This window comes from Temnothorax nylanderi, unplaced genomic scaffold (genome assembly GCF_030848795.1).
Source record: "Temnothorax nylanderi isolate EJ_2023f unplaced genomic scaffold, tnyl_v1.0 TNYL_tig0682_pilon, whole genome shotgun sequence".
Taxonomy (NCBI): Eukaryota; Metazoa; Arthropoda; class Insecta; order Hymenoptera; family Formicidae; genus Temnothorax; species Temnothorax nylanderi.
The window spans coordinates 24,061-36,765 of record NW_027249744.1 but is presented as its reverse complement, the minus strand read 5'-3'; the positions used below and the strand labels follow the sequence as shown (position 1 = coordinate 36,765).

At 36.3% G+C, this 12,705-nt stretch overlaps 1 protein-coding gene across 1 annotated transcript in view; it reads right to left on the bottom strand.

The window, feature by feature from the left end:
• Positions 1-11,791, bottom strand: part of Kl-2 (dynein heavy chain 2, axonemal kl-2) — a 48,842-nt gene extending 37,051 nt beyond the window's left edge. Inside the window, exons 1-10 of the mRNA XM_071723998.1 lie at positions 11,413-11,791; positions 8,395-8,671; positions 7,415-7,872; positions 5,023-5,159; positions 4,358-4,700; positions 3,381-3,900; positions 2,547-2,746; positions 2,039-2,184; positions 1,845-1,938; positions 200-370 (exon numbers count right to left, since the gene is read on the bottom strand). Coding sequence (XP_071580099.1) covers positions 200-370; positions 1,845-1,938; positions 2,039-2,184; positions 2,547-2,746; positions 3,381-3,900; positions 4,358-4,700; positions 5,023-5,159; positions 7,415-7,872; positions 8,395-8,671; positions 11,413-11,781 — 2,715 coding nt within the window. The 5' untranslated portion in view covers positions 11,782-11,791. The remainder of the gene's footprint in view (positions 1-199; positions 371-1,844; positions 1,939-2,038; positions 2,185-2,546; positions 2,747-3,380; positions 3,901-4,357; positions 4,701-5,022; positions 5,160-7,414; positions 7,873-8,394; positions 8,672-11,412) is intronic.
• Positions 11,792-12,705: the final 914 nt, after the last annotated feature.

Genomic DNA, 12,705 nt, shown 5'->3' with positions numbered 1-12,705 from the left:
GCTCACACTCATGTGTTCTTGTATTTTTCTTTGTAATAAATCTCCACGAAAAAATTAGCTGAACCATTTTTGTCGTACCGTCAGATTAAAAAATGTAAAATTATTTTTTATTATTACTCTACACGCGCGGAAGAACTTTAGTTAAACAATGTACTGTTGCATGGCATGTTATACGTGTTATGCATAGTTATGAACATACTTTGTTATCGATAATATCCGCTTGCATTAATAGAAGAGGTGAAGGTCCTGTCGTGTCGGTACCGTGAAGAGTTTCAAACATGATGGTCAAAGAATTCTTTAAACACAATCTGATAGCTTCCTCAATTACCGTGTCGATTTTCATTAAATAATCTTTCCATTCTGCGCGGCTCTGTGAAGAAAGGAACAATAATGAAGTTAAATATGCCAATCTATCAAGCGAATATATATAGTAATTAGTGCTTTTGTATACGAAGAATTTAGTTTGTATGAAATAAATTAGAATGATTGAACACACGTGAGAATATTTGAGAGAAAATTTAATATATTCTCATCTCAAACATACTAAAATTGATTTTAAAAAAACATTTAATCTATGACGGATTGCTTTTTAAGCGTTAAAAGTTAAACTTTTATTATAATCTTTCACACATCAGAGTTAGCAATTTTCAATTTATATATATTAAGCTTATTGAAAAAGTACAATGCTCAACATGTATTGATTATCCTTTATCGCTTTATCTTTGTTTCAGATAGTTTATATCTAATGATATTAACTTATAATCTTTGTTGTTGATAAATTTTAAAAGATAGTAGGTCAAACACGCCATTTTAGAGAATGCCCATTTAGCGAGGTTGTAACTCTTGGAGACTTTTTGAATTAACCCAGGAGGTACGTGCACATAGTGGCAGTCACGTTACGAAGCGACATATCGTAACACGAATCTGCCATAAGTACACTCCTTACTTCTCCAACTTTAGTTACACAAGAATTGCTTTGTGTAGCCTGAGGGTGCGCAACGTACACTGTTTCCTCTGCGAATATTCTTTCGTCGAAGTTATTCGGCCATTTTTACGTTTGCGTAGACTTTACAGGAAAAATCCTGACACAACTTATCAGAAATTTGCTGCAAACTAGCAAGCGTGCCTCGCGGCACTTGCTCACGAGTTTGCAAAAAATATTAAAAAATTGCACAATCTGCCGTAAATTTTTTAAAATAATTTAGTAAGAAATTTATATTCAGAACATAATTTCAGGCATACATACACAAGGATAGATATTTACTAAATAAATAAATAAAGGGATAGCAAAGATAGCATAGATAGATATTAAATATTAAGATTAAAGATAATAAAACAAGCAGTGGTCATTAATATATCACACTGTTAAATTTATGATGTCAATTTATATTCATTTTGAATCATTTTTAACCATTCCTATAAATCACTACTGTTCCTACTCAATATGTCGTTAATTTAATTAAAACGTTGATTTAACTAAACCAATGTAGTGTATAATAATACTGTTTTGTGTTAAAATAATAAATTTTGACACACATGCATGATAGTTAAAAATAACAAAATGTTATTTAACTCAAGGTATTAGTTTAAATTTCATCCTTTATGTCCATTTCTACCAATGTGGATTAACTTTAATCTCGGTTTAACTTACTTCATCTTTTTCTAATTCTTACAACTAGAAATAGATAGAAAGTAAGTTAAACCGAGATTAAAGTTAATCCGCATTGGTAGAAATGGACATTAATGCATACTAAATAATGCATACTAAAAGAAAAATTACATTTTTATTTCTAGAGTTATGGAAAAATAGCGTATTTAATCATGTTGCGCTAAGAAAGATATACCTCTTGTATTACATTCTTGAAGCCCTCATAAATCTCCATGACGTACAGAAATACCATATCGAGTCTTTGAGTCATAACTTGGAACGCCTCGCCTCTGGAAAGTGAGAAAGTTCGACCGATGCGCGCTCGCTAAGCGTTAAGTTTCAGTCACACGCCCGAATTTGCGACAGCACAATGCGAAATGGAAATTCTACCTTACGTGCAAAAGTTCCTTCTCCAATATAGACAGCGTGTACGTGTAATTAACCCTTATCTTGATCATCGGAGCATCGCAGATGTTCTCGCAGATTCTTACGATTTCGGAGTTCAAGCGCTTATAAGTATCGATGAAGTCCTGAAACTAAAGAGGCAAATAATTTAATACCTTTGTTCGTGTGCAATTCAATTTACATATTGTAAAATTATATTAATAAAAGATTGATCTCATTTAGTTTTTATCGATTCTAAAGTGAAATTTTCAAAAGTAAACATAAGCAAAAAGAAGCTGCTAACGATGAAAAAAAAATGAAGATAAAGCAAACACTCAACTTAATGCTATTAAAATCGATGCCTTGAAATCTTGTTCCTTTTTATACGCGTATCGATTCCTTGCATTATACAGAACTATCGTAATTAATTGTTCAAAAATGCAGCTAGACAATGAGCGAGGCGTCTCTTTGTGTGGACAGTCCATAATTAAACTTTACCGCGAGGTTGTCATACATATTGCATGAATTTATATGAACTTCGCACATGGAGGTAAGAGATTCTAAAGCGTACATTGGCCGTTTCGTTGAAACAATTCTCAATGTACGAGTCCACGTAATCCGTGTTCCACGTCAGCTTGGTTAAGCCGGGATTGATCTTCCGGTCGAGCTGCCGAATTAATTCGCGAAACAGCGCACGTTCTGTCAGCGACAATGCTGAAAAATAGAAGTTTCGCTACGTTGCAAGAATATTTCGCTACCATCGCGTGTGACTGCAAATACGGAGAATGTCGCTTTCATCGCGCGCATTACGGACATATACGCTGTTTGAATTGTGTCATCATGATATTTGCATAAGCACTCACATTTTAGTCGGCGAACTTTTTCATCATAGCTTAAGAAAAATAAATTTAGCTGTTGTATATTCGTTGTACACGTATATTCAGATATAAATTGTAAAATGCAATGTTATGTAAAACAGTTTGCATAAATTAACAAAATGTTACATTTTTTAATAATTCTTAGTTAAGTGCATTCTCAAAAAAAAAATTGATTAAAAATAATAAAAATCAAGTTTTTTAAACTATATACGTTGAATAGTGTATTTGTTTAATATTTTACAATAGTATATTAAATTTTGTTAAGAAAGCTATTTAAAAATAATTAAAAAATACTATTTTTTTATTTTTGCATCGTTAAATTTTGTCATAAAATTGTTTATCATGTCTAAAGTAACTAAAATTTCGCTAACATATTTATTGCTTTTGACAAGAAAAGACTTCTCGCTAATGGTTTCTTTACGTTTTACTCCGTGTAATCATTTAGTGAGCGATTATTGGAAACAGGAAACCTTCGATTATCTTGTTATACGCCAGCGTGACAGCGAGGACACTCTCGTAGATAAAGTGTAGCGTGTCCCACTTGTCGTGTATCAGTTGTATGTGCACGGGTATGTTGAATTTCAAGCTGATCCAATAGAAACACTCGCGGCAGAGATTCAGGATATTAGGGTCGATGTTACACTCGAGCAGGCCGGGTTTACTGTCGCTCCGCCGCATCAGGTAGCAATCGAGTCGCGCGCGCGGGTTATCACCGACGTCGTGCAGCCATTTTACGTAAAGGTCCTTCATGGAGTCCTCGATGGATCTGATCACGATGTCTTCCTGATGATAGATCTCCTCGCTCATGCCGCAATAGGGCATCCACTCGGCCTTCTCCAGCATTTTTCGCGTCGATAACAGGCGGTCACCTTTCAGACGAAGGTTCAGCGCTCTGCCGGCGTAATACGGTGTGATCGACGAATATTCTTCCCTCTCGTTCAGCACCTCCTGCTTTGTCCGTTGGATATCATCGGCTAAAATCTGCCACACCTTGAAAATTGTCAGTGTCGAATGTTACTTATTGCTTCGATGATTTGAGACATGATCTCAATAATTTAAAAAGATTTGAGGACATAAAATGATTTGTTTAACATTTAGGCAGAATAGTAAAGTTAATAAGAAAATAAGTTTGACATGTACACATTTTTTCGTAGATTTTAGAATTTTTTCTTTTTGTAGAACTATAAAAAGGTATAACAATAAGTAGATTTTATATTTAGAATAAAGAACATGAAAAATTTTCACCTTTGTTCATTAAAATTAAGAAAAATTACTTATAAATTTACAAATAAAGATACATTATTTACATCACTATTTTTTCCCAAGAGCTATTTAAGTTTAATATCTTTAACCATTTACTTCTAAAATAGGATCAAAATCATAAACTCGAGCAATTGATTATTTCTTAGAAGCAACTTGTGTTTGTAAATCATTGATTTCTCCTTACACTGCTATTCTTGCTATCAAACAGCAATTTCAAATTCTTGCGATTCAAGTAATTATAGAAGCTTCGCAAATTCTCGATCCCTTCTTGAATATTATTAACGTTCATGAAGACGATGGCTATCAAATTTTCGATCATTATCTCTAAGTCCGTCATTTCGTTGCGAAATATGATCATATCATCGTGCCACGTAGATTCGTGAACGGCGAAAATCTTGTGCGAATTCGCTTCGATTTTACTCAAAGCGTCATAGAAAAGTCTTTCAATCTTTTGACATACTCTTTCATGCTCCTCGCCACTTGTGCCGCTGAATTTAGGACTTAAAATCTGAGTGGTCTCGTCCAATCTGCGTTGAAAAATTTTATTGTAACTTGCAACTACTACTACTACCACGAAAATATTAGTATTTGCATGAGCAAATTCTAATTTGGGGATAATTTAGTTACACAAAGTTTTGTATAATACAGAAAAATTTAGAATCGATCATAACTATATAATATATTTAGTAGCAGTATTTTATAGAACGATAGTTCCGTAAAAAGGGGTAAGAGTGAAATTATTCTGTATGCATAGTAGCCAATATAAAAGCGTTGTTTATGAACAGGAAGTAAAGATAAGAGTAAAAAATTGAGATAGTGTATGCATTTTTATCGTTGCTCTATTTGAACCTTGCAAAATCAATCATTGCTTGACAAATCTCGATCATATCCTGACACCTGCCGATGAAAACGTTGATGTAACGAAATATGCTCTTCGTGTCTAAGTCCCATGAGTGATACGTGAGATTGATGTGAGCGCTCGCGATCTAGAACAAAGTGTATTGAAAAGAGTATATTTTGTTAAATATTAATGAGTACGTTAAATCAGTCGGTCAGAAATGCAAATTGAAATTTAATTTTCACGCGTCAGTACCAAACGTGAGACATTCTGCTCTAACAGTAGTCTTAGTTTGTTTAAGACTCTGTTCTAATAAAGATACAAAGTGGAAAACGGAGCATAACGGAAGATTTATTGTGTCAATTTCGACGAAAACCGGAAAAAGTGTTCGGAAGGACATTTTATTATCACTATTTGTTTTCGCACAAAGTACTGCGCAAAGAGTAAAAATGCGTAGGACTGAAGACGCGCGTTGGCGATCCGTAAAATCCACTATGTAACACGATTGCACGGATTTCTGCACAAAAGTCTAAGAAGTCGTGTCACCTATCCCTTCGGGCACCCCTAGCGCAACTCTAGAACAAGTAGTCGAGAGAGCCGTCGCGTCACATCGTTTCCCAATTCCCACCTCTATTCTAGCTTATCTGCCCACGGGAAAAGCGTAAGTCGGTGTTATATTGCGATCTCCACTTAAAGCGAAAGCTCTTTTTCGCCTTACCGCTTTGTACTGTAAAGAGCGCCCTTCGCGGCAGATCGTCATACGTAGGTATTCCGTCTATCTCTGGTTAAGTTAATTCCATCAAGCTCTACCGCGAGTGATTATTTATTTGACTCTAAATTCACGGAAAATTTCCGGCTGTCTCGCTTCACTTTGAATTATCATATCTAATCATAATTATCACTGAAAACCAAAATCGCTTTGTAACTTCCGCATTAACGGCGAAATTCATCCTCGCATTGTCCAACAAGGAGCCTAAGTAGCTAAAGTAGCTGTGCACACATAATTTAATGGGAGTTTAACTCACCGGCTGGAAGGTGAATTTGCAGACAGCAGAGAGAGAGAGAGAGAGAGAGAGAACCATGTTTTATACGCACTTCACGTATGCAGTCACAAACCAGCTTTTAAGCTCACAAATACTTTATAGAGATGTACTTTTATTTTTTAATTACTAAAATAAATATACAATATGCAAGGTCTGCGAAGTTATATGAATATTCTATAATTATTACAATATAACTTATTTAATTAATTAATAAATTAAATTAATTAAAAGTTATAGCAAAATTCTGTTAAAAAAGATTTTCTTCTTTTATGTAGAAATTAAAATAAAAATTGTAACTTAAATCAAGCTTTTGGTAGAGTATGTAATAATTAAGGAGTTGCAGACTCCTTGGTAGGAGTAAAAGTTAAGAAAAATTTAGGGAAATTAGAAACTCTTACTTCGCTAGTAAATAATTAATATACTAGTAATAATTAACATAAACATTATAGGGATTGTAGAAAGTTGTAAATTAATTAAAGTATACATTTTTCATTGTGTATGTTTATTAAGCAAAAATATCTTGGTATAAAAAAATTAGATTATATAGATTTTATGAATATTAACATATGGACATATTATGTCCATTTCAATTCTGTTCTTAAAAAAAATCATGCTTTAACGGTAACCATTCTCAATAGGAGTAATCTGAAATCAATATTAATATATTTTTTTATTTATTAGAGTAATATAGTTATCGGTTTATGAAGTGAATTTTGAAAAAACAATATTTTGCAAAATGGGGAAAAAATTAAATTTAATCTTTTTACTAAAAAAAATCTGAGTTTGTAAAGTAAATAAATAAATAAATAGTAGTTTTTAAATTTGCCTCCGCGAATCGATAATTATAACCCTAATATAAGTAAAAAAAATGTATTGATACTGATTTCATATCACTCCTATTGAAATCAGGATGGTTATTGTTGAAGTATGATTTATGTTCTTTTGCAGAACACAGATATGAAATAAACACAGCGATGTTAATATTTATCATAAAATATAATTTTTTTATATCAAGATATTGTTACTTAATAAATATACATAACAAAGAATTCATACTTCTATTAATTTACAATTTCTTACAACTCCCCAAATTTTTCTTAACTTTTACTTCTGTATAACCCTTTAAATGTCGAGAAGGAATGTGACTCGCTGCACGCGAATAATTAATACGCTATTTTACAATTTTATATAATATTACAATGAGTTCTTTGTAGAATACACAGAATGCGCTTTATGATTTTACAAAAATATTTTTTAAGATTTATATATCTTTCTCATACTTGTACATATGTAGAATATAGATATTATATTCTTATATGTAAAATATATATTATTACAAGATGTTTCCAACAAGACTCACCTTATGATAGAGAGTCTTATAATCCTCACACAGTTTAATGCACTCGTCCAAGATCTTCATACTCTTCCTCACCTTCCCTGCAAATACATCTGCCAGATTGATAAAGCCTTTGAACATGATGACAATCTGGTTGCTGAGGGCGCTAAAGAGATTGCTTATCCTCTCGCGGGTATTGTAGTAAGGGGAATTCAACCAAATCGTCCTGAAGAGATGCATCATTTTTGGCAGATATTGTGCCACGCTCGCGGGAGTTGTACAAGTCTTCAACTCGGCGCAAGTGTCCTTCAGGATGCTCAGGAACTCGATGTTCGATTTTGCCTCGATTGTACCGTGCTCGATCTCGTCTTTCAACATCAGGAACTGACGTATGTAAGTGGACTGCGCAGCCAATAATATGTTGATAATAAGCCCCACCGTATTTTTATGTAGCTGATAATTCAAACCGCAGAGATTGTCATCTGACGAAAAGAAAAAGAAGCACGTATTTAATAATATAAACAAGTTAATTACCACAATAGCTGTGTGCAAAATTTTTAGATTTAAATTCATGATTCGCTTGTCTATGAATACACACAATCTTGTTAATTCAATAGCAGTATTAGTGAAAAAAAACTTATTTTATTAAAAAAAAACTTATTTTATTAAAACAAAAGCATGACGTATTGAATTAACAAGATTATTTCCAATTAGACTAATGTTGTTAATACAACATTTTTTCCGAGTACGTATAAAACGAATAAAACGCATAAAAATTTTATATTTATGCCCGCTCTGAATATTGTATAAAAGAAAGCTTCAGATGTCAAATTTCTTCCTAACTCTATGACGTAGAAAGAGAGAGACTCCGCTAAAATGTCGCATTAAAGGAAACTTTTGTCCCTCCTAAGAAATTTCCGGACATATATTATCGGGAAACGATTCTATCCTCTCTCTTCTCTTCTCGCAGCCACTACGTCTTTCCTTTAGGAGTAAGCACTTACATCGATAAGTCCAGAAGTCATATTCGTCGTCGAGGCACAGTAACTCGTGCGGGCTCGCTTGTTCCTGGTCAGAGAGGGCTATTTTGATTTGGGTGTTCCAATGGGCCATCACACCCTCCAACCTCTTCACCAACTCCTTATCGGCGCTAACCTCCTCCGTGGTGAACTCCCTACTCTCCAGAGGTACATATATCACGGTTAAGCCCAGCATTTTGTACGTGAGGTCCGTTAAATTGCACAGGAAGGTGTCCAGTTCGGTGCAGAAGTCCGCTTTCACACATGTGTTTCGGTGCGATTAAGGAAAAGAAAATCCAGGAACGTGATACGACACCGAACCTCGTTATCGGTCTTCCCAATACCACCATTTTTTACACCGCTTCAAGCTGTCTCGGCGGTCTATCATATAGAATTGTGTAGCATGTATCATCGCCACCCTACGTCTGCTGATGGAGATTTATTGAGTCGAATTGCCCGCGCTGTATATCGAAAGTGATCGACTACATTGTCATTGTCACGTCAGATTTACAACTGAAGCGTGCGGTTGTAAATCTTATTGAATACAAAAATTGGAGAAAGGCGAAAAGATGACTGTTCTGCACTTGAAATGAAATAACGTATGCAGAACTTAATGTTTAATGCAAGAAATATAATATCATGTTTTTTACCATTATTGTAAAGACTACGTGTCGTTTTGTAAACTTTGTTAAAGCTATCTCTCTAAATTTTTTACAGTGATAATACACTTGAAAAATTGAGTGACTGGTCGAATCACTCGAATTAGAGTGACTTTTCACTCATAAGAGTGAATTCTCCCACTTTTTGTTGTAAAATGAAAAATTTACTCTGCAAAATGGAGTAAATATATGTACTTTATTTTGTAGAGCGAATATTTTTATTCTGTGGAGTGAATATTTTTATTCGTGAAGGGTGAGTAAAGCGCATGTAAAACGCGCATGAGTCCGTCATTAGCAAAAGGAAAACTGTCGTCTCGTTGTTTCTCGACGTTATTTTTATTGCGCGTGTACTTGGTACAAAACATCCGTATCTCTTGATAAGAATATAAAGATTATAGTCTTTATATCCTTACCAAGGGATATTTTATATCCTTAAACGTTAAATTGGTAAATAAACTAATTATGGTCTATATATGTGTATAATATACATAATTGATATATAGAAATGTTATTATCTCATCCAGAGGTAAGTGCTTATAACAATTTATGTAGTTCATTTATCGATTTAACGTGTTATATAAAGAATGGTGTTTAGATTAGATTGTGTTTCTAGAATAACACGTTCACTTTGCGTTCAGAGTCAACAGTTCACTTTTGTGAAAAGTGAATTTTCACTAATTACGAGTGGCAGTATTTTCACTATCGTTTGAAGTGAATATTCAGTCGTTTGGAGTTAGATTTCACTCTGAGAAATTTAGAGAGATCGCTAATTTGGCATGTACTGTACGTTCTATAAGCATTGTGTTAATTAATCATATTAATCATACGGTTATAGAAATAAAAGTTTAAATCATGATTGAATCAAAATATAATCCACGATCGTCGCGTATACGTCCGGGAAGATAAAAAAAAACGCGACGCGACGGAAGTTGTTGGACGTCCTGGTACAATTAGCAAAGCGACGCTTCGATCCGGTTAAAATCCGCTCAGGATCCATTAGAAATAATGAAGTGGCTCCCGTACGAATGCAATGCAATCGTTTCTAACTTGACGGCGCGGCGGAGTAATCCCGTTCGCGTACGTGGGCAAACATCGACGCTGGATTTACCAGCGGCGGTGAGTTGTGCAGTGCATTTAGCCGAAAATTATGGTAATAATAACTTTCGTGCAATTCCCAGGAGTCCCCCCCCCCACTTTCCCGTCCCGGCTCCCCCGGCGGACGGGCCGGAACTTTGTGTCGTGCGTTGCGGTAACGGGATTGCAGCGCTAAAGTTGGAAATTCACTTGGTAATGTCATCACGTTAGATTGTTATGACCTTAAGCCGGAGCAACTACCGACGATCGCGATGATCGCCCTTGGCATTGTGAGACTGGCCCGTCGTGGCTCCTTTGTCACCGCTGTCGATTGAAACACTCATCAATCGTCTACGGTGCATACACGATTATTCGACGGTATTCGACACAATTGACACCTAATTACGGCTAGACCGCAAAGTTTTCATTATCTGTTATGCCGATTGATAAAAGACAATGGGCGTAATCAGTTGTCAGAAAAAACGGATACTACAGACTACAGACCTAAATAAATTATAACTGTCTATATACTATAACTGTTTGTGCTTTATGTTAATGTTATAGTAATCAGAGGGGTAAAACGGCAATATGGCGGTGTAAATTTAGAAAATAGAAACGTACTAATCACACGTGTTGCCCAGTGAGAAACAAGAAGACTAGGATTTGCGCAATAAAATTGCGACTATGGCAGAATGTTCGAAAACCCAATTGGTTCGATTGGATTGAAATTGCATCGCAAAAATCGATCATATATCAGAACAGACATATCGGATTGAATCATGGATTCGAGCGAGAGATAAAATCGCGCGATGTCTCCCCTGGGCGTCCTTCGCCCAGCGAAGCTTTTTAAACCTACATTTAAATCCGCGAAAAACTTTAAATCACCACCCACTACAAAATCAACCGGTCGCGGGCAGACGCGCGCGCGGAGCGGGATTTGAAAGTTAAACAGAATTTACATTGCACGGCGAAGCCCAACCTGAAGTGGGTCACTCGGGGAGTCACCGAGAAGACCGACGGGATATCGTGTCTGGACCCAATTAAAGTTCCGTAACTCGCGATCTGTACACGTACATTATTTACTGAGACGAAACGAAAAAAAAAGGAAGAGGAACGTAAAAATGAAGAAACTTCGTTAACTCTTCCTGTTGGCCTATCGTCGTACAGTCGACTTCGCCCGTTTCCTACGAATTTCGTGCCGTTCGGTCCCTCCCGTACCTCGCTAAACTTTCCGTTAGTTAGTTATGCAAATTAATTGGGTATCTTTGACAGGAATGCGATAATAGAGATCGGGGGCAAAATAGCGAAGGATACTGTCGGGCCAGGTTTCGATTGCGAAAAAGATCGGCGCGAACACGTTCTGGATGACGCCCAGTATATGGCTCTCCACCTTGTCGTTCATCGACCCGAAGAGAATGCGCTCGCGAAAGTTCTCCGGGTGGAGAATCTCATTGGGCTGTCTCACGAAGTAGGTTAGCTCGTGCACGGGTGCCGTAGGAAATGAAAATTCTGTGGTCAGACTGCCGTTCATGTGATAAATGCAGAGGACCGGAATTCTCGGTTCGTGGAAGAACTCGCGGATGTCCATGTCGCATTTCCACGTCCAATCGTTGTCCGTCAGACCGCTCAGCGTCGTCATATCCTTAACACACCGTATCTGAGAAAAGGTACCGAATTTTTCGGAATACTTGCTTCTAGTCCAAATGCATAAATCGATTTTCATGTTTTTGCGACAGCGTCATATATCATTTCTGAAGGTATATTGTCTCAATGTGGAACAAAATTAAAATTGTTTAAATATATTTACTTGAATATAACTATTTGCTTATAATTTGTGTAATTAAAAGATATTGTGTTTACACCATATTCTTGTCAAATAAATGTTAGAGTCAATATAGCGAAAATATAAAATCATTACCATTCATCAAACGTACCAAAATTGTAATTCAATATTGTACAGTTTATTTGAAATGATTTTAGAAGAGCTCACCAATTTATCTAATTCATCCGTCTCATATATCGGACGCAGCTCGTCCGTCACATCCTCTTCTTCACCTGCAACAATATTCATCCTTGATAATCTCTGTCGTAGATTGCGGTTACATCGCGACAAGGCCGACAAGTGGATTCGAAAAACGCGATCTCCGATCTTCTCGTGCGTCGCGACGACATTTATCGTCGGAAAGGCGACCTCGTAACTAATATAAGGGGCATTTGGAAAGAGAAAACAAATTCTACGGAACGCGGCGCGCCGGTCGTTCGTTAGTCGTCGATTGGAACGGCGCGATGGGCCCTAAATCCGCCAGCCTGGTTAAATAGAAGACATTCGTTCCAAGAGGGTCTCTCCCGGTCGTCCCGATATCATTCCTCAGGCCTTCTCCGTGTCTCGGTCCCACATCGCTGGGCCATCGCCGCCGCCCATTCCGCCCACCCATGCCTTTACTCTTGGCAATCTAATAGGAACTATAAATCGCGAGTAGCTAATAAATCGACGGAAGAGGAAACACGTCGCGTCGCGATCGAGACGCTACCGTAGGCCACGTTGGGGCAATTTATCCCGCTG